Here is a 22,740-nt window from a genome sequence, read left to right as displayed (position 1 = left end):
AGGAATCGCCCGTATTCACAGCTGATCAGACAAAACCAGTGGGAAGAACCCCAGGCACACTATCCTGAGACAATATGTGACCTTTGAACAAAATCCCAAGTTATGCGTTTGAGGAAACAAGAAGCAAACAACAAAATAAAACTAAGACCACCCAAAGAAGAACCACTGAGTTGGTTTTCCAGGTCTCTTAAGAGCCCTAAGAGATCCTCACAGGCCTCATTCACTTGCTTGCCTTCCTTTAGGTCTCTTCAGTATTTCTAACCACCTTCAAGTCTTTTTTTTTTTTTTAAAGATTTTATTCATTTATTTGACAGACAGAGATCACAAGTAGGCAGAGAGGCAGATGGGGGCGGGGGGGTGGGGAGCAGGCTCCCTGCCGAGCAGAGAGCTGGATTCGGGGCTCGATCCCAGGACCTGAGCCGAAGGCAGAGGCTTTAACCCACTGAGCCACCCAGGTGCTCCAAACCACCTTCAAGTCTTAAGAGATAAAAGCAGCAGCAGCCCCCAAAACACAATGGCTTGGAGGAGGTATGATGGAGTCCTCTGTCTCCCCCACTGGATCAGAATGCAGGAAGCAAGGACGGCCTCTGAAGGCTTCTGATCTCTAAGACCTAACACTGTGCTTGCTATAACTTCATTCTCCTAAGAGAGTTAGTATTTTATGTTCTTTATACATAGGTTTCTAGGGTGGCTTCGCCAGAGACAGTATGCAGAACGAAGCCCCAAATCCTCACTTTGAGGAGATACCATCTCTGTTTCGAGTGAAGGTATCCTTCCTACGACTTGAGTACTGTTAAAAAAAAAAAAAAAAAAGGCCTTGACACAGGAAGTATCAGTTTGGCTTTATAGTTAACCTCAAAATTACCCCAGAGTCAGAAGCTCCTCTCTACTTATCTTCCAGCCAGACCGCAGATGTTCTGTCAGTCAACCATCCCTGGTAATGCCCAGGTATCTTCCTTTAGAAATGAAGTTTAGCATGAATTCCTCTCCCTGCTTAAATAAGCAGATACAATTGGCCACTTGGGTAGAATTTGGTAACAATGCCAATGAGTATTTGTGATTCTTTCACAACCCACGAAGGATGGCATCAGAAATCTTCCCTAGTTCTCATCACTGGCAGAGACAAGATTGAGAAGTTATACACAGAGAGTGCTTGGAGACGGAGTGAAGACCTTAGGAAGCAGGAATTCCCACGTCACTGGTAGGACACGCAAGCCTAACTGCTTAACCGCTGTTTGGCACACATCACGGTGTGGACGTATGCCAGGAAATAAGGGTGTCCTAAATGAGTTTTCTTTTCTTTTTTTTTTTTTTCAAGTAAGCTCTATGCCAAGAGTCACATACTCTCCTGAGCCAGCCAGGCACCCCAAGGGTGGCCTAGATTAGGTAGAAGTTCTCTTCTCATTTTGGGTGAACCAAAATAATGCAGATGAGCTTGGTGTATTATAAAGACTTTTGGTTGGCTTGAGGATCAAGATCACAGACCTGATCCAGATTCTGGGAGTTGGGAAATGACATAAGATTTTAATGAAAATTGGGGCACCTGGGTGGCTCGGTGGGTAAAAGCCTCTGTCTTCAGCTCCGGTCATATCCCAGGGTCCAGGGATCGAGCTCCACATGGGGCTCTCTGCCCGGCGGGGAGCCTGCTTCCTCCTCCCTCTCTGCCTGCCTCTCTGCCTACTTGTGATCTCTGTCTGTCAAATAAATAAAATCTTAAAAAAAAAAAAAAGATTTTAATGAAAACAACCTTGCTAAAGTGACCAGAGGATGTTTTAAAATGCCAGGAAGAACTAAGAGTTTTAAGGAACTCTTAAAAGACACTATCAAAAATAAATGTCTCTAGCCCCTCCACCTCCAGCCTTCTTGTGTAATGAGGTAATACCCTAGTACTTACCACTAGTGTGGTTGAAAAAAACTTCTCTCCCAACGTGTTTGCTTCTGAATAATAAATCGAATCGCAGTCTCCCTGCAACAATGGAATGTCATTATTTTTTGAATCTCCAGAAAACAAAGGCACTGTTTGTCTTCTGAAGTCCTCTGTGTACTGAGCTATACATGCTTACCTGCCTGCAGAGTGAACAGAGCCTCCCTGTACATTCTCTATTCACCGGCCGTTGCTTCACTTCTGTACATCTAGCTTTGTGTCTCCCCACGCTAACCAGTGGCAGCTCTGTTTAATCAACAACCAGGCCTCCTGTTCTGGGCTAATAATTTCCCAGCAAGCTCAAAATTCCCTGATCATCAGTGGTACCCACATAGAGATATTTTCCACTGAGCAATTAGTAATTTGGGCATTGAACGAGAGTACTGAAGTAGCTTGGAGATGTGGTGGATTCCAGTTTCTACTTTATCTGTGACCTGTGTGTCTTTGGGAAAGTTATTTTACAAGTTGTTCCATATGAAAAGACTGAGACTATAAATAGGCCCTAATTTTTAAAGGATTATTTATTTATTTATTTGACAGAGAGAGAGAGAGCGAGATCACAAGTAGGCAGAGAGGCAGGCAGGGAGAGGGAGAAGCAGGCTCCCTGCTGAGCAGAGAGCCTGATGCGGGGCTCGATCCCAGGACCCTGAGATCTTGACCTTAGCTGAAGGCAGCGGCTTAACCCACTGAGCCACCCAGGTGCCCCAGACCCTAATTAAAAAAAAAAAAGAAAGAAAAAAGATTATTTTAGAGAGTGAAGAATGTGGGGGTGGTGGTGGAGGGGATATAGAGGAAGGAGAGAGACTCCCCACTGAGTGGGGAGCCCAACATGGGGCTCAATCTCAGGACCTGGAGATCATGACCCGAGCTGCAATTAAGAGGAAGCTTAACCAACTAAGTCACCCAGGCGTCCCAATAGGCCTTAATTTAGGATATCTGTTAGGATATAATGAAATAGTAAAAGTAGGTGAGATCCCATTCTTTAAGTCTACTTAGTTTATCAACTGGAACTCAAAAGATAACGTGGCATCTGCTTTCAGATCAAAATGTATTCTCCAATTCTTATAAGGCCAAGAAGTTCCAGTCATTCCACTGCAAATTTGGGAAGGGCCTACATGAGCTGGGTTCTGGTTGTCCAGTTGAGGGCAGACTCACCCCACCCCCTTCTCAAACATGTGTACACATACACATATTCAACAACCTTGTTGTAGCTAACAGGGTTCACACTGGTTCATCTGTTCTGCTGGCCAAAACCCATTTTCCTAGTTCTTAGAAATGATGGTCAGAGAAGACATGGCTTTCAAATCTCACCATTATTAGTGATGCAGCTAAAGACCAGCTAAAGGCCATACTTTGCCTTCTCCTAATCCCATCACTGGCTGAGATGACAGTAAATAATGCCCATTTTAGACTTCATAATGTAAAGGATGGTAACAAAAGGGGAAAGAATTTGTCTTCTAAACTGCTCTAGTACTCACCTCTGTGGGGAAGCTATGCACATTAATCTAAAAATGGAAGTTGTTTATTGCATAATCCCAACGCCCTCTTCAACTCTGTCTCCCTCTACTATTAAAAACACATATTTGCAGACATAGTAGCAATTAAAGTCACTCTACAACACATATAGGAAAACACTGCCCTGCAGCTGCTTCTTTGAGATGTAAGTGATAGCATGGGTTTATCACCACTGGGGCTGTGGAGCTGCCAAATGCTGTGGCAAACTTTTATTTATATTCAAATATTTTACAGTCAGGATAGGCTTTGACCCCTAATTTAACTCCAAGCATCTTTGATGCATTTAGACAATGACAAATTAAACATTTGTTTTGGGTTGTTGATAGGGGATACAGGCATAGAAGTACAAGTTTTACCATACTTTCCTTCCATGAGTCTGAAGAGCCCAAATGTAGGGACAAAGCAGAAAGAAATCTTGTTTCTTAAACCTTTTTTGAGTTGCTGCAAATTCAAGGTAGGATGTTGGAAAGGCTGGTGATAGGCAATGTGGGATCTAATCTTGGCTCTCCCACCTGGCTGCTTAACCCAAGCAAATTATACTACATAGGGCGCCTGGGTGGCTCAGTGGTTTAAGCCACTGCCTTCGGCTCGGGTCATGATCTCGGGGTGCTGGGATCGAGTCCCGCATCGGGCTCTCTGCTCAGCGGGGAGCCTGCTTTCCTCTGTCTCTCTCTGCCTGCCTCTCCATCTACTTGTGATTTCTCTCTGTCAAATAAATAAATAAATAAAATCTTAAAAAAAAAAAAATTATACTACATAACATGTTAATCTCAAAATAGCTCAGTATCACCACACTAGGAGTTAAAAAGCTATGTTAAAAAATTTAAAGTGCTTTTCCAGAAAATATTCAATAAAACAGGCAATACTTTTTTTCAAAATGACACTTAAAAACGTTCCCAACTAAAAAAACATTAAACTCCCTCTCCCCAAATCAGCCTTCTTACAAAAATAGTCACTTTAACCGTGTTTTAAGCAATGGGCCTAGATTAGTATTTGTCCCATACAGGGGCAGAAAGTATGATGATTTTCAAATCATCAAAAGGTGAGATCATTGGGGCGCCTGGGTGGCTCAGTGGGTTAGGCCTCTGCCTTCGGCTCAGATCATGATCCCGGGGTCCTGGAACCGAGCCCCGCATCGGGCTCTCTGCTCTGCAGGGAGCCTGCTTCCTCCTCTCTCTCTGTCTGCCTCTCTGCCTACTTGTGATCTCTGTCAGATAAATAAAGAAAAAATCTTTAAAAAAAAAAAAAAAGGTGAGACCACCTTGTGACGTTTTTACAAGGTTCAGGAACTGCATACATTCACGTATCCATGCGTGCGGAAGAAGCTGGAGTTCTACAGACTAGAACACTGGTCTTACTGAAGAACTTGCATCAAACCACTAGAACCTAAAGTAGAATCACCTCACACCTCCAACACAACAGGCCACTTCATTTTCTGGGCAGAGTTTGAGGCAATTAGGCTAGAGGGTTCATGTTCACATCAGGGACTCTACTCTTACCTGTACCTTACACACTTCTGTAATAACGCCAACATCCAGCATAGTGCCTGAGACTATCCAACAGTCACTTAATCGAAATATACTTTATTACTGAAATAAAATTACTTAAAAAAGCTGAACAGACACTCTGTGTACTAAAATTACTTTATTACAGTTGATTTTTTTAAACATTTCCTTTGCTATGATACAAAGGATACTTACAAACAAAATATTACATATGACCTTGTTTTCGCTCTTATGTTCTGACAACTTGGTAACAGCTTTAAATGCACAATCTATACAATTAATACAGGTTATATATGAACTATAAGGTATGTTGAACCAGAAGAATACTGACAATATACTGTACAATAAGCCTTACCAGTTAGTGCTGCGGACCATTTCTACCAAAAGGAAAATGCACATCTGTACAGTCACCTTTACCAGCTGGCGTTGACAGTGAGGGAGAGGCTTCTTCCCCATTGCAACCCTTGATAAGCCTCCACTGTGGGCGTCTGTTTGGTCCGAAAATTGAGAGGACTGTGTGTATTTAAAATTAGTCATTGGTAAAGTGGCAGAACATCACTTTCAACATGATAATCTCTCACACCAAAATATCAGTCCTAGTTTTAAAAGACCACAAGTCCTTTGTGTACCACAAAAACCCTACAGGCTCAAGGGCTTTGGGAGATGAGAAGATGAAGGCTGCCAAAAAAGGAGGCAAGAAACCAAGCCAAAATCTAGGTCTTGCAAAATCGTCATTTTTCCCTTCACCAAAGGGAACTAGAAATGTACAAATTCATTGATGAACCTCAATGATAACGTATCAGTTTAGCTGATAACCCTCATTTTATCTGGACCCCTGACTTGTGGGAATAACTGAAAGAGATTGTGAATAATACATACCACTTTTAGAAAAGAACTTCTTGCTTAGTTAAAATATTCCCTTCAGCCACCAAAGCTGGTCCTGGGCTAGTACAGGTGTGCATTCATCTCTCAATGGTCTACTCAGAAATGATAAGGTTACAGCTTTTTTTCTTTTTTCTTTTTTAAATAAAAAAAGCAATTGACTGAAGCATTTTTTTTCTTTAGGTAAATAGCAAAAATAAAAATAAAAACCAACCCTGGCATTTGCACAAATAATGCAAATGGAGCGATATGGCCTTTAAGGTAAGGGGTTAGTAGAAAGGAAGAGAGAAGTGAAGAAAATTCAAAGAAAACAATGTATTAACTTTTCTTTTTAAAAATTTCTACAATACATGTGCAAAAAAATCATGCTGGTTGAGGAAAACAAAGGGAAATGAGTATATAAAACTAAAAACATAAATAATATGTTTGGATGACTGGTGAAAGCAGAAACCAACCTGGGTTACAAAAAGGATTATACATTCAAGATGCTCTTAAACCCAGTGGGATAACTTATGTTAAAACTGTGTTAATAGTTAACGTTAAAAATCTCAAGTTTGTTTTTAAATCTTCACAATACAAGCAAAGCTGTTTTAAAATATACACTATACATATTTCTCAAAGTCTCTCCAACCTCATTAATGCGCATTAGGTTATCTTTTTCATATACTAAAACAAGGGGGTTCTGAAAGCTGGATTGCTCAGAGTAACCCATCCATTATTTAAATGTCTTAAGTTTTAAATGGGTTAAAAATTTTAGCAGACTTACATAAATAGGATTTAGCAACACAAGTGTTAATTTAAAAAACTATCTAAAGCATTTACAAATTATCTGGTTGGAATTGTCTGGGAAAGTTATGTGCACTATTACTTTAAAATGTTATTTACATCAGACCATTGCTTTTGTAAAAATCTCTAAAAGATAAAAAACAAAACTAAATAAATTTGGAGAATTAACCTATTCTAAACTAGCAGAGAAGGTCATAAAAGGAAAGGTAAAATCAGAACAAAATTGTTTTCTAATAATCCCACATATCCTCTCCACTTGGATTTTGCCCTATGAAACCACCTGCAACTCCTATTAGGCTCATATATCAAGTGTCAAGATAATGTGGTAAAATATATCTTGTCAGATAAATTACTGGCCTCAAGTGGATTTTTTTTTTTTTCCAAAATTTTCCACCTTGTATCTCTGGCTTGGATTATTTTAGAACACATATATGTAACTAATTGGTGGGGCACTCTAAGTAGGCACAATTCCCATTTAATGTGGAATAAAAGGTGTAACACATAAAATGTTGGGGAGAAGGGGTGGTGTTTCTCTGATATTATGAAACGCAAGGAAGCACATTTGGAATGGGCACCAAAAAAGAGCTATCTGGCAACACACCAGGGGCAGCCAACATCTTAATAAACTAAACACAGTTGTCTACGACAAAAAGGGGGTTAGAAGGGTTTCAGGACCCGCAACCCCTGTTTGATATGTGCCAAACAGTCACATGGACCAGCCAGAATCTGAAAACATTAAGCAGTTACATCTTTAAATCACATAATTCACTCCATGACCATGTGCAATTTATAATAACAATAATGTTCATGCTGAGGCAATGTATTTCAGGGCTCAGAAGAAGCAAAATGTGCCACTGAGAGAAACCTGTTCCCACACGACTGGTCTTCTTGCTTTCAAGTGGCCCTAATACATCTTTGAAGCTAAGCCAAGCCATGCAAAAGCAAAGAATACACACTTTTTGTTAACAGCGGTATCTCATTTCTAAAACTCCACCGACCTCAGGGTTGCCACTGAAACACAGGAGTACTGAATGCACACAAAAGAGGGCTCACGGATTTTTAAAAATGCATTTCCCTCGTCTGTGTTTACCAGCCTTTCACACCTTAGGCTACAAGGCATTTCAGAGAAAGGTTTAGTGGGGATAATGACAAAGGAACATATGTAATTCTGGAAATAGGAAAAATGCCTCAGAAACGGGATCAATGTGCCAGCAGTTAGCATAGTTCATTTCCTTTGAAAATTCAGCTACAGAGCCCAATAAACAGTTCCAAGCCATAGTGTTATCACCTGCATAATTTACATAAACATTAAAACTCTTGCACTTTATAGACAAAACACACGTTTGTAAACATGGCCACTGGGGGGGGAGGGAGGCTCCCTACCTCATTCATGATTGAAAACATGTAATCATTATATTAAATAAAATGACTTTGCTTCAAAAGATGTAAAACCTGACCAATGATTAAGCTTCATTTTCCCCTGTTTAACAACATTTAAGCATTAATTCTAAAAATGTCCCCTAGGATGGTTTCAGGATTAAATGCTAGGACCACAACTGGCAATGACATCAACTCCTCTCTAGCTGGCACAGACTTAGAAACTTTAGTACAAAAACAAAAAAAGTACAGAAACTAGGTCAATTTGTTAGCTACATATTTACAGATAATTACATGATTTTTCACTCATAATTGCTAAAAAACTATGAGTGAAAAGGAAACTGTGCAGGCTGAATTACCCGTACTTTGGGGGGAATCCATGGGCATCAAGACACCCTTTTCATTCATTCAGAAGTCTCAACTTTTCTCCACTTTTTCATGACAAACTACCTACAGATGTCCAGGTTGGTACACCCAGTGGGCATCCTGTTTCAGAGAGGACTAACTTTTTTCTCTATTAAAGAAGAATCTCTCGTATATTTAAAATCAAAAAATAAACCCGAAGCAATCAGAAAGACACATACATACACACAAAATAATATCTCTGAAACTTCAAAAAGGATTGCTGGGAAACAAGTTAACAGTGATGGTGACATAGTAAGTGGCTCCCCAGTTTTAATTCTCTGCCTTTATTTTCTTTAAAGGATATCTATTTTTGGGTGGATGGGAGGGAAGTGCAAGTTTAAGAAACCCACAACAGGCAGATAAGGTGCATACTAATTTATATTTTCTTACAATCTAAAAGCTATCATTAAGCCAAATGGGTTTTCTTCCCTTGTGTGAGTCAAATTTTGGAAATCTGAATATAAACGAGGGAAAAATTAGTCAACATGACTTTAAGGAGACTACCAGAATTCAGTAGAAAATATAAATGTACATTAATGGAAGAGTTCTCAGCTTCACTTTCTTGCTCTAGACAGTGTTTAAATAAAACTTACTTCCTTACAAATTAATAGTCATTTCCAATGTAGACCTATTGTGGTGATTTCATAAAAGTGCAGACAACATAACCACACACACAGCAAAATAGACTTCAATCAGTAGTCCTTGCATACAAGAGGCAAGTCTGCTAAGTGTACAGCACAGTCTTCATGAGGATGGGAAATTTCCAGTTCTTAACTAGGAGTGAGTGAGTGCCTTCTCAAAGGCAATGCTACAACCTGGTTGGGGGCACTATCACGTTAGATAAGGGAAAAACAAAACAGAGAGAATTCATTTCTCTTTAATAATGATCTGTATTTTGGCAAGCAGCTCAAAAATGACAGCCCGAGTTTTGGCTTTGCTCCTTAGAGAAGGTAGTTCTCTAAGAAACAAGAACCTCTTCTTCCATTGTTAACAGATTCACACTTATACGCCTTAAATATATTACTTTCTGACTCAAATACACACTAAACACTTCACATTGTGAGCATGGGACAGAATGCAGGACCATATAAACCTCCCAGGAAAGGCTTGCTGTGTTGGGCCAAATCTGTGCTTAATAGCAGTGGCTCAGAAGGGCTGGAAGGTGCACGAAGAACTTACTATTAGCAAGCAAGAGGAGGCAGATCAAGGGAGAAAGCCCCACACCAATACCATATCCTTCTCTCCCAGTGGCCATTTCCTGTTGATCTCACAGTTTAGGAGAACCTTAAGATGCTTTAGCAGTAATTCCTTTCTTGGCTGTTTCAGTCCTTAGCAAAATTTGTAAGTATTAGTATCAGCGGAGTAAAAAGGGTAAGAGGATCAATGGCATCGCTCCTAAAAATCACGTTTAGATTGCGCACGTGGAGACTGTGACTTCCTGGTTCTTTTCATCATCTTTGCAGAGGAATCACCACCAGTGTTTTGAACTTCCACGGTTCATTTCTCTCTGCATCACTTATCTTTTATTGCGTCACAACACAAACTCACAGAAACACTGACTGGCTCCTTCCCCAGCAATATTTTACTGGATTGTAACTTATGGTTCCACATTTACTTAACTTTCTTACCACCCACACAAGTGCTAAGAAGGGAGTAAAAAAGAAAAGATTGCATCTAATGATCACCTTCTCATAAATATCAACCCAGCATACTCATTCTTAAGAAACACATGCATTCTTGCCTTAACTGAGGACTGAAGTAACAAACAAAATAACAAAACCTTAAGTGCCCTGATGGAAATGTACAGTATGAGTTACATCCACCTATCTACACACACATACAGACACTCATATGTATATACAATATATACATACAAATGATAATAGCTATACCAAAATGTGCATATTTAACACAGTTTTAAAAAGCCAGTAGATCATGGTATAATACAATTTATTTTCACTAGTGAATGGCACACATGGAGAAATGCAAAGGAGGTGTTTCAAGTACAATATTTTTCACAGGTGAAAATAAACAGTATTATTCCAGTGTCCAACACAATGTATTCTATAAAAGTTTAAAATGCCAGACATTTAGTACTTAAAGTAGTAGAAAGTTACTAAAGTCTGCCTTATGGTCTGAAAAAGATACTCATAGAGTTTTCAATTTTTGGATAGAGGGTGAGGAAAAATAGGAGGAAGTGTCCAGGACAGTTTTAGTGTACTCAATGGTCTTGACTTAAGTCTAGGCAGCTGAAAATCATGACTATGCTATAAAGTTCGATTCACCAAAAAATCCTTGGCATTGGATACCAAGCATATTATACCTGTGGGGGTGGTTCAAACGCAGTACTATTCATCTCTAGGCACAGAAATGACTAAAAAGAATGGCAGCTCTAAATAAAAGTTATATTAACACATTTTCCAGCTAACATTATCTTTATCAATGAAAATACTTTCAAATACTAAAATTTGGGGTTAGAGCAAAGTTTAATAAGAACAGAGAAAGTATGTGCAAAAGGAAGGGAACCCAATTAGCAATAATATATTTCAAAGTATGAGGTTTTGCATTTTTAAAATGCTAACTTTAAAAAAAGGAGAGACAGTGAACACAGAAACATTTTACTGCCAAGTTCTGGATACCAGATATAGCATTGCAACTTTCTGATATGCTGGACAAATTTCCCATACTTTTTATTTTCTTAAATACATATATATCAAGTGAACACCAACACTGGGGAGGAGGTAGTATTAATTTGATCAAATGTTGACATTTGTACACCGATTCAGAAAGTGCCTGCTTCTTTCTCTAGGATCTCTCAAAACCTTTCCAATTTTTCTGCTACAAGCTTTACTCTTTGATGATTCCTACCATATATGAGATTCCTCACAAGTTAGATCTTACAAACACACACAAACCAATTAATTGGAATTATTTTTGCAAACTATAAATATTTTAATTAAAATTAACTTAATGGAATAATCCTGTATAGTCATGACCTACATGTAAAACTGGTTGCCACACAAATCAAGATACAAAGCCCTACTGGATAGACATTTGGAGTCAGTATTCAATTACAATTTTACAAGTATATATGAACTCAGTAACTCAATTTGAATAACTCAAGTCTGCAAGTAGACTTTAACATGTATCACTGGTAGTGATTTTAGAGAGTTATGTATACAAAATTGATTTGCTCCCCTAATGCACCCCTCCAGTAGTACAGATGGGCCAGCCTGAATAGTTTTTTTTAAAAGGTATCAAATTTCATCACATTTTTGGACATTTAATTAATTTTAAAAACCTCTCCTATCATTTTCCTCCAAACAGGTACATTTCTCAATTTGTTAGAAATACTGTATATTTTAATGCAAAAAAAGATATTGAGAAAATTAAAAGCCCCTTTCATTAGATAGGACAGGTGCATGTTATGTTCACTTAAAAACTGGTAATCTTGAACATGGCCAAAAGGGCAATGTATCCAAGTACTACCCGAAACACTGCCTACAACTGATTGTGAATTCTACTGTTATCTTGTTTTTAAAAAGATTTACATTAAAATTTTAAATTTTTCTTCCAGTTACCTTTAAATGAAATGCCAGAAACACCTAGAGGGAATTCATGGAGATTAAGCTGACGCTGACATACGTGGGGAAGACTTAAATTTGGCTGACAAAACCAAGATTTCAACAGTGATAGATTACTGTTTGGTCATTAGTCAGGTCTAGGTGAAGAGTACCATTGAGAGGGACTTACAGAATTCTAACTTGGAGCCCTCTGACCACATGAAAAGTAGGACCCAGAGTTAGCAGCAAGGGTTCTTCAAGACAATTGGGGAGGGAGCAGGACAATAACTCGTAAGAAACGCTGATCTCACTGGAAAGGACATTTTTTTCCTTCAAGTCATACTCATAGCTCCTTACCCACCTTCAACTCAATTTCCACACTGGCTGTGGAATACCAAGTAACATCTGACTTTTAGCACTGGGCTGATCCTTCATTGCAAAACACAAAACAAAACAAAATATGCCCCTCTCTGGCAAAAAAAGTTAGCTTTTGTTAAGAGTTTCCCTGACCACTATAACTTAACCTTTTTTTTATTTTTTCTTTTTTTTCTTTTTTAATTTGCCAAACTTGCTAGTTCCTTTTCAGTAGTACTTTAGCACTGAGGCTAGAGACTTCTGGAAGTGGTGTTTCCTATTGTGTGATGTTAACATGATGCCACATGGTCACTAAGTCTCAAGGAACTAGAAGTTTGTAAAGTATTGCAGCAACAAAAACAGCCAGAAAAAAAAAAAAAAAAAAGGACCTGCACATGCAGCAAAATCTACAGTGGTGATGAGGATTAGTCAGCAGCTGGTAAAGTCATTGGCTCAGTGACTCCTGGTTCACTATGGCAACTGCAAATTTAAATAATGGGCTATTCTACTTGTAAACAGGAAATCCCATAAGCCAAAGGGGGGGTAATCAAATTATGTCTTTGTAGTGTGATGAGAACTCCAATGGATGGCAGTTTGCAAATATGGCATCATTCAAATGCCTCTGGCATTTGACTTGTATTGGCTACATGTCTTTGTTTCCATACAAAGTAAAAGTACTGTCTGGGGTCTTGGGAGTTACAGAGCTTAGCTAAGATGAGATATCACAGTATAAGCAACAAAACATTAGAATATATAGGCTTCATCTCCTCACTCTGCTGCTGAACATACCCACCACATGAACTTTCAAGGGCCTCTCTCACTCTCTGGTCTCCCCTTTGAAGGCTCACAGGTTTGTTGATACAATTCCCACATAACTCAGTGATCTCTTGAACACCTCCATCTCACCATGCCACAAAGAAGGCACAACTGAACGGACAAAACGATAAACAAAAACTGACAAACCTATGCACCACTCAGAAAAAGAAAAAGTTGTTTTCTACTCTGAAAAAGTCAATGCAACCCTTTAGTGTTCATGGATTTCCACTTTTTTTTACTCCAAATGAGGCTGAGAAGTCAGACCAATTTAATAAAGAAAATACACTGATGAGGGGGATACAGGTGTGTTTCCATAATCACTTGTTTCAGCATATGCTGCCTGCTGTGAGTGGCTCATGAGAATCTGGGGTATGCAGACAGGCTTTCCATCTTATCCCAAATTTCTTAGGCTATAGTTGCCCCAAAGTGATGACTCAAGCCACTATGCTGCATTCTATTTTTTCCATGTTCAGTAAATACCCCCAATCTAGCCAATCTTTTTACATACACACATCAATTCCCCTTTTCAAATTTTTTCCAAAAGTTAAAAAACAAAACAAAACCCGGCAGCCAAATACTATGACATCCCAATTAGTAAACACAAACCAGAATGCTTTACAAAATGAATATACCATATGCACTCAGCTCCCACACTGTAGTACCCAAGTGAGGAGGCTGCTGTGATGATGTCTGTAGGCAGTTTCTTTTGGCAGACAGCTCCAGCGGAATTGCCACTCTCAATTATTAAGTTATGTATAAGACATGTGTGACCCATTGGATATTTGTGAAGTGACACTCGTGCTTCTGCTCATGCCCTGCTCTGTCCGTCCCCCAGAAGCTGTCCGCCTCAGAGCCTGAGGGCTATTGCGGACTCCCATACTGCTACCTCGGGGTACCCCTTGCATTGGCCCTGAAGGGTGACCCCATGGCTGGGGTCCACCTTGCATTGGATGGCCCCAAGCTTGTTGTGGGCCACCCATGGGATGACCCCAGTGAGGTCCTGGACCTCCAGTAGGATTGTGAGACCAACCAGAAGCTCCCGGGTAGCTGTGGCTAAATGCCTCAGGGGAGAGATTGGAAAGGACCATGTTACTAAAACCTAGTCTCATGCTTTCAGAGTCAAAAGCCTCAATTTCTCTGGCTTGACGCTCCAGCAGACTTCGTATTCGTTCTGTGCGTTCATTCTGCAAAGCCAACATCTCTTCTTCAATCTGTTTGGGGTTGAGGGAAAGAAGCAAAAAGAAAGCGGATATATTTTTAAAGATCTATAAACTAAGGAAGCAATAATAACTCAGCTTTGAAGTGAATCAAAAAAAGGTTCACTTTGCTACTTTATGGATGTACATTTAAAAACTGAAGTGGGTAGGATACGCACCTGGATGGCTCAGTCTGAAAAGCATGCAACTTTTTTTTTTTTTTTTTTTTAAGAGAGACAGAGAGATAAAGAGAGGGGCAGAGAGAGAATCTTTAGTAGTCTACACCTAGCACATGGTTCAATCTCACAACCCTGAGGTCATGACCTGAGCTGAAATCAAGAGTTCCAGCCCCATATCGGGTACAGAGATTACGTAAAAATAAATAAAAACTTTCTAAAAATTCTATTAGAAAACTTAAATGTTCTGTAGGAACAGGACATGATTTATTTATATTTTTTAAATGTGCACAATCCGGGGCGCCTGGGTGGCTCACTTGGCTAAATGTCTACCTTTGGCTCAGGTCGGGATCCTTGGAAGAAGCCCCCAACAGGCTCCTGGCTCAGCAGGGCATCTACCAATCCCTCTGCCCTTCCCCTTTGCTCAAGCTCTCTCTCTCTCAAAAGAAATAAAATCTTAAAAAAAAAAAAAAAAAAAAAAAAAAAAAGGATCAGATCACGTTCTTTTTAAAAATTAAATCAGACGACTTTATTTTTCATTTGACTGCAGTTGGTTGTTACATTAGTTTCAGGTAAAATTAAGCTCTTTTTTAAAAGTAGGCTCCAAACACAACACGGGGTTCGAATTCACGACCGTGAATTAAGGTCATGTGCTGTACCGACTGCAAAGGCAGGAGTGTCTGGCTGACTGGTACAACATGTGACTCTTGATTCCAGGATCATGAGTTCAAGCCTCATACTGGGTATAAAGCCTACTTTAAAAAAAAAAAAAAGAAAAAAAGGCAGCGGTAATAACCTCTGCTGAAATAATAAATCAAGGCTATTATGATCAATGGCGACTAAATCTATTAGGTAAAAAGTTGAATGAAAAGGAAAATGGGGAACTAGCCTTATCAGACATCCCATAATATCACTCTAATAAATATGAGGGGCACCTGGTGGCACAGTCGGTTGAGCATTTGATTCCTGGGTTTTGGCTTAGGCCGTGGTCTCAAGGTTATGAGATCCAGCCCTGTAGTGGGCTCTGCGCTCAATATGAAGTCTCCTTGGGATTCTCTCTCCCTCTTTCCCTCCCAGTCATGCTCTATCTCTCTAAAAAATAAAAAAATAAATCTTAAAGTAACTATGGTACTAGTGTGAAATAGGCAATTAGTAAAAGAGAAAGAGAAGGAAGACCTCAGTTTGTAGGCATTTATTAATTTATTAGAGAGAGCACGAGTGGGGGAGGGGCAGAGGGAGAGGGAGAAAGAGACTCCCTGGTGAGCAGGGAGCCCAAAACAGGGCTCTATCTATCCCAGGACCCTGAGTTGATGACCTGAGCTGAAGGCAGACGATCAACTGACTGAGTTACCCAGGCACCTCAGTTTGGAGGCTTTCAGTGCAAGACAAAAGCAGTAATTAATTTAAGGAGAGAAACAAACAGCGCAAGCACATTTGGCCAACACCTAGAAGAAAATGAGAATGGGAACCCTATCTTACACCACATTCCAGATAGACCAAAACCTGAAAACAAACAAAAAACTAAAAAGTTTTCATCGAAAAGTTAGGAGATTCTGTGTAGCTAAAAATTCATAGCTGGACAGCCATCAAAATCAGTTCTGGAAAACTGGAAGTATTACAAATAAATAAATATATAGTTGACTGTATATAATTTTTTATTTTTTATTTTATTTATTTTTTTTTAAAAAAGATTTTATTTATTTATTTGACAGAGAAGGAGAGATCACAAGTAGGAAGAGAGGCAGGCTGATGCGGGGCTTGATCCCAGGACTCTGGGATCATGACCTGAGCCCAAGGCATTGGCTTAAACCACTGAGCCACCCAGGCGCCCCTAATTTTTTAAATATTAAGAAATAGAAAATGAAAGACAAAGTTGGAGAACTTTATGGATGATAAGATTGACAAAACTTGAACCCACTGATCAATAATTAATAGCACTTAAATTGGGATAGTTAGACATTGTGTGTCTCTTGATGTGATGCAAAAGGAAGTAAACTATAACCCTTATGAACATTCCCTGCAAACTTTTTTTGAAATAAAAAGTTTAATCTAAATATAATCATGCCTTAAGACTTAATTAACAGTTTACATGAAATATGAAGAAGAGAGGAATACATTAAATGACACTACGAGGATGAAATAAGCCAAATCCGTATGTGAGAATTCCTACAGAGCATAATTATCTGATCCTCAACAACAAAAAAGGGGTGTACGTGGGGGATAGTGGTTATAGACTAAAAGACTTAAAAGATAATTAACCAAATGCTATGCCTGGACTTTGGGTCCCTATCCAAATAAATCAACTTAAGACATTTTTGAGATCAAAGGGGAAATTAAAGCATGAACTGAGTATGAGATAATATTAAAAATTCATTATTAATTTTGTTAGATATCACAATGGAATTATGGTTATGTCAAAGTCAGAAAGTCCTTATTTGATTCCAAAATATTTTGGAATCTAATGATGGTATACTGAAATTCCCTCCCACACATCTTGCCTCCACCACAAGTTGTATGTAAGGAGCAGGGGGAGGGATAAGAAAAAAATTAGCAAAATACTGGCAACTGTTGACACCAGGTGGTAAGGAGTTGGGGATTTCATTGTACTGATTCCTCCTACTTCTATGTGTGTTTGAAAATTTCCATGATAAAAAGTTTTAAAAAAATAAATAAAGAGATTTATAAAGGAGCATTATATCAGTTATCAAAGTATTTGGGGATTTAAGCCAATATTCATTGCTCTCTGCAGAAATCTAACTCAACAAATACATTTAGTTTTTATGCATCAAGTTTTCAGGAGTGTCCTTTTTAAAAAAGCTTGGCATGGGAGACACATGCAAATAAAAAATCACCATAGAGGGCACCTGGGTGGCTCAGTGAAGGCCTCTGCCTTCAGCTCAGGTCATGATCCCAGGGTCCTGGGATCGAGTCCTGCATCCGGCTCTCTGCTCAGCAGGAAGCCTGCTTCTCCCCCACCCCCCGCCTCTCTGCCTGCCTCTCTGCCTACTTGTGACCTCTGTCTGTCAAACAAATAAATAAAATCTTAAAAAAAAAATTCACCATAGAATGTGGTAAGATGTAATAACAGATTTACAAGCTATAGCAGAAATAAGAAGGGATGGAGTGATTCATTTTGTAAGGGATAAAGATGAGGGCAAAGTATTCCCAGAAGAGGTGGCAGAGACTGGATTGTGAAAGAATACAAGTTTACCAGGAAGAGAAAGGGGAAGAAAAGATATTTTCAGCCAAAGTAACATGTGCAAAGGCATGGGAAAATGATAAAATAAGAAGTATTGGGGCCAGAATGGATTCCAGTAAGAAGAGTTCAAAAATTATTGAACATTCTAAGTACTAAAGTGTTACAAAGTTTTAAACTGAACATTTCACAGGAAGGCTGAAGGAGAATTTAAAATTAGACATGAATGCTTCTGAGAGAAAGACATCAAATTGTTAACTGTGATTTCTGAGTGGTGGGACGATAGACATTTTAATTTCTGTTTATGTTTTCCTAACCTTGTCAAGTTTTTTTTTTTTTTTGTAAAGATTTTATTTTTTAAGTAATCTCTACACTGAATGTGAAGTTCAAACTCACAACCCCGACATCAAGAGTTACATGCTCGGGGCGCCTGGGTGGCTCAGTGGGTTAAAGCCTCTGCCTTCGGCTCAGGTCATGATCCCAGATCCTGGGATCCAGCCCCGCATCGGGCTCTTTGCTCAGCAGGGAGCCTGCTTCCTCCCCTCTCTCTCTGCCTGCCTCTCTGCCTACTTGTGATCTCTGTCTGTCAAATAAAATAAATAAAAATCTTTAAAAAAAAAAAAAAAAGTTACATGCTCTAATGACTGAGTCAGCCAAGTGCCCCTAAACTTGTCAAGTTTTAAGAAAAATGGCTGTGTATTTGTAAAATGATTTTCCATTTTTAATAACTACATATAAAATACCCAATTCATATAGGGATTAGGATTCATGGAGAGATTAAGGATTAGGATTCATATAGAGATTAAGGATTCAAAGAAATTCAAATTTATCAGAGAGAGAGGGGGAGAGAGCGAGCACAGGCAGACAGAATGGCAGGCAGACGCAGAGGGAGAAGCAGGCTCCCTGCTGAGCAAGGAGCCCGATGTGGGACTCGATCCCAGGACGCTGGGATCATGACCTGAGCCGAAGGCAGCTGCTTAACCAACTGAGCCACCCAGGCGTCCCATCTTTGGAATATTTTTAATGTAAAACTTTCAAAAGTCCACTTACTAAAAGCATTTGTTTTAATTCAAGGGATTTAATAAATGATGTGAATATGCTGAGTATGTAACTGATCTGAATGTTCTGTGTATTATCTAAAGGAAACTCATAACAAAAATATTAAACAAATTAATGCTTATCAACCTTTAATCTAGTAAGAATCACTTAAATTTTGTTTGCTCAGTTTTGTCATTTAAGAAACTCAGAATATTTTTCAATAATATAAAAATGAAACTAAGATTTGTGATAAGCTATATTAATCCTTCCCCCCCTTTTTAAAGGTTTTATATACTCAGGGTGCCTAGGTGGCTCAGTGGGTTAAAGCATCTGCCTTCGGCTCAGGTCATGATCTCAGGGTCCTGGGATCGAGCCCCACGTCGGGCTCTCTGCTCGGCAGGGAGCCTACTTCCTCCTCTCTCTCTGCCTGCCTCTCTGCCTACTTGTGATATCTGTCTGTCAAATAAATAAAATCTTTAAAAAATATATAAAGATTTTATATACTCATTTGAGAGAGAGAGAGAGAGGGAGAGCAGAAGCAGGGGGAGGGGCAGTGGGAGAAGCAGCAGACTCCCCACCAAGCAGGGAACCCTATGCAAGGCTAAATCCCAGGACCTGGAGATGATGACTGGAGCCAAAGGTGGATAAAGTTCAACTGACTGAGCCACCCAGTGACCCAATTTCCATTTCTTTCAAAACATGTTACTTATTTTTGCAAGTTAGCAAGGTGGCTTCACTGGGTAGGTAAGAGTTACCATAATTAAGACTTTTGAAAAGCTCTTCCAACCTATCTCCTTTGAAATAAAATGTATTTTTGTGTGAATATATTCAGTTCGACAAAGAAAGGACCTATAAAAAGTCCCAACTGTCAATTCTTATTTAAGAAGTACCAACTATGTTGCTGATGCTGCGAAACACTGAGAGAAAACTAAATGAAATAACAAAACAAACAAACAAAAAGCCCATTTATACTATGGAGATACTGATACTTTTCATGCATGTATGAAACTCATATGGGCTTTAACATTTACAGTGATGTTATGTTGCTGAATTTTTAATGTAAATGAAGTATGAGAAAAGTTGTAGTAAGACCTCATTTGGGTCAACTGAGACTTACTTGGTGTCTCAACCTAAAGGAACAGTTTTTGGTTCATTTGGAGGCTGAAAATAATCCTCAAACAGAATTATAACATTCACTCACATTCCACCTCTATTTATTTTCAGACGACTGCTTCTTTTCTGTATAACCAGTAAGCACAAAGTGTAGAAAAATAGCTGTTAAAATTTTTCAGTTTTTATAGGGAGGGTACATGGATTTGGTAGTTGCCAACTGACCCAAACTGCTTTATGGACCTGGGCTTCACCTGAAATGTAAACATTAGCCCTAAAAAACAAGCAGCAACTGAAGGCTCTGTAGATTTGTCATCCTATTGTTCTTTTATTATTGTTAGTATTTTTAAATTTATTTGTTAGAGAGAGAGAGATACAGAGCGCAAGCACAGGCAGACAGAGTGGCAGGCTAGAGGCAGAGGGAGAAGCAGGCTACCCGCCAAGCAAGGAACCCGATGTGGGACTCATCCCAGGACGCCAGATCATGACCTAAGCCAAAGGCAGCCGCTCAACCAACTGAGCCACCCAGGCGTCCCTCTTTTATTATTTTTAATACTAAATAATCATAAGCATTTTCCATTATCAAAGTAATATTTTAAAAGGCAGAAAACAGAACAAATCTACTGTATTAATATAGCTACTACTAGAATTCTTTCAATTTGCTGTAAATTGTCTTTTTTATTTCATTCAACACATCATAAGCATTTTCTCATATTAATACTGGCTTTTTAGCCATCATGAATAAGATTTCACTGGCTTGGCCATAATTACTTAATTATATCTCTATTCAGATGGTTAGGTGTTTTCTTTTATCTTTTATTTTTTCCCATGTTTTTATTTAAATTCCAGTTAGTTAACACAGAGTGTAATACTAGTTATAGGTGTAAGATTTCATCACAAACATACATCACATACAAACATACATACATTCATCACATACAAACAACACCTGGTACTCGTCACAACAAGAGCACTTAATTCCCATCACCCACTTAATCCATCCACCTACTCACCTGCCTGCTCACCTCCCCTTTACTAACCTTGATGTTTGGATGTTTTAAATCATGATAAATATGTTATAATGGGGGTGCCTATTACAGCATATAGTTAGCACATAGTTAGCATCTGCCTTCAGCTTAGGTCATGATCCCAGTGTCCTGGGATCAAGTCCCAGGTTGGGTACCTGTTCAGCAGGGAGCCTGCTTCTCCCTCTCCTCCCCACTCACACTCCCTGTCACTATTTCTGGCTCTCTCTCAAATAAATAAATAAAATCCTAAAAAAAAAAAAGTTATAATGACTGTTTATATGCATAATTTCCCCTATATTTTGCATTTCTTTTCCTTAGACTAAATTCTCTAAGTCTCAAATGCTTAACAATTCCAGAACTCAATATATACATCTGTATTGCTTTTCAAAATGCATTTATAGTATATGAGAGTACTACTGCACCTTCACCTATAGATATCAGTTTTAAACCAGACTCTGTAGAACATGTAGACTTTGGTTCATATACTGAAATAAAGCTGTATCTAAGTTATTAATTAGCACTGTTTAACTCTGAACCACTAGGTGGAGCTAAAAATACAAATATATTTTAATAGTACCACTATTTCTTTCATGACACGATTTCTAAAAACTACAGAGGTTTTCCTTAGAGTGATAATTTTGAAGTGTAAGCGACAGAACTTCAGACTGAATTTTAAATGTTCAAACTGGAATCAGATTTATAAATCTGATAAACTATAGATTTTTCTCAAAATTTATGTGTTCTATCTTTCTCATCCTGAATAAGAAACAAAACCAAGATAATTTTTACAGTCAAATACCTCTCAAAGAAGCTAGTAACAAAGACAGCTGTCCCAGGGAAATAGTAACATCTTAGTTAAGTGGATTTTTTAAGACTATTTTTTGAATATAAGAAGGCATTGTATTTTTATCCAAAAACAGTAACAACTTTCATTAGGCAAAACTGTTAGACAAGTATTCACTTACAATGGACCAACCAGCTGCTGGGAAACGGTTGTGTCAGGAATTTTTGTTTTTTTAAATATTTTACTTACTAATTTGTCAGAGAGAGAGCACAAGCAGAGGGAGCAGTAGGCAGAGGGAGAAGCAGGCTCCCCACTGAGTAGGGAGGACGATGTGGGACTTGATCCGAGCTGAAGGCAGAAGCTTAGCTGACAGAGCCACCCAGGCGTCCCTGTATCAGGAATTCTTCAACACAGCTCTAAACAGTATAGTACTGTACTGTATTTTCTCTTCTCTAGCTTACTTTATTGTATGAATACAGTATATAATACACATAACATACAAAATATGTGGTAACAGTTAACACATATTTATGTTATCGGTAAGATAAGAGTATGTTATCGGTAAGGCTGCTGGTCACTTTCATACATGTAAGAAAAGCTACATGCACATTTTCTTTTCTTTTTTTAATTTTATTTTTTTATTTATTTGAGAGGGAGCGAGACAGAGACAGAGAGAGAGAGAGAGAGAGAGAGGCAGGCTCCCTGCTGAGCAAGGATTCTGGGATCATGATCTGAGCCAAAGGCAGATCCCAGCATCCCATATGAAATTTTCCACTGCACAGGTTGTCGCAACGCCTAACCCCCACGTTGTTTAAGGGTCAACTACACTTCTAGCAACAAATGCTTTTCTCTCTCTTAAAAATCATCTGCTCACAAAACACATACATACTTACACACCAAGTTTACTACCTTTTTTTTTTTTTTTAAAGATTTTATTTATTTATTTGACAGACAGAAATCACAAGTAGGCAGAGAAGCAGGCAGAGAGAGAGAAGGAGAAACAGGCTCCTGCTGAGCAGAGAGCCCTATGTGGGGCTCGATCCCAGGATCCTGAGACCATGACCTGAGCCGAAGGCAGAGACTTA

The 22,740-nt window shown here is 38.9% G+C and overlaps 1 protein-coding gene across 2 annotated transcripts in view; it reads right to left on the bottom strand.

The window, feature by feature from the left end:
• Positions 1-5,068: 5,068 nt before the first annotated feature.
• TAOK1 (TAO kinase 1) overlaps positions 5,069-22,740 on the bottom strand; it is a 167,472-nt gene continuing 149,800 nt past the window's right edge. For both annotated transcript variants that reach the window (XM_059380827.1, XM_059380826.1), the window contains one exon: positions 5,069-14,338. In XM_059380827.1, coding sequence (XP_059236810.1) covers positions 13,877-14,338 — 462 coding nt within the window. In that variant the 3' untranslated portion in view covers positions 5,069-13,876. The remainder of the gene's footprint in view (positions 14,339-22,740) is intronic.

The sequence above is a fragment of the Mustela nigripes genome, chromosome 16 (assembly GCF_022355385.1).
Source record: "Mustela nigripes isolate SB6536 chromosome 16, MUSNIG.SB6536, whole genome shotgun sequence".
NCBI lineage: Eukaryota > Metazoa > Chordata > Mammalia > Carnivora > Mustelidae > Mustela > Mustela nigripes.
The sequence above is the reverse complement of the archived record's forward strand: the minus strand, read 5'-3'. Positions and strand labels throughout refer to the sequence as shown.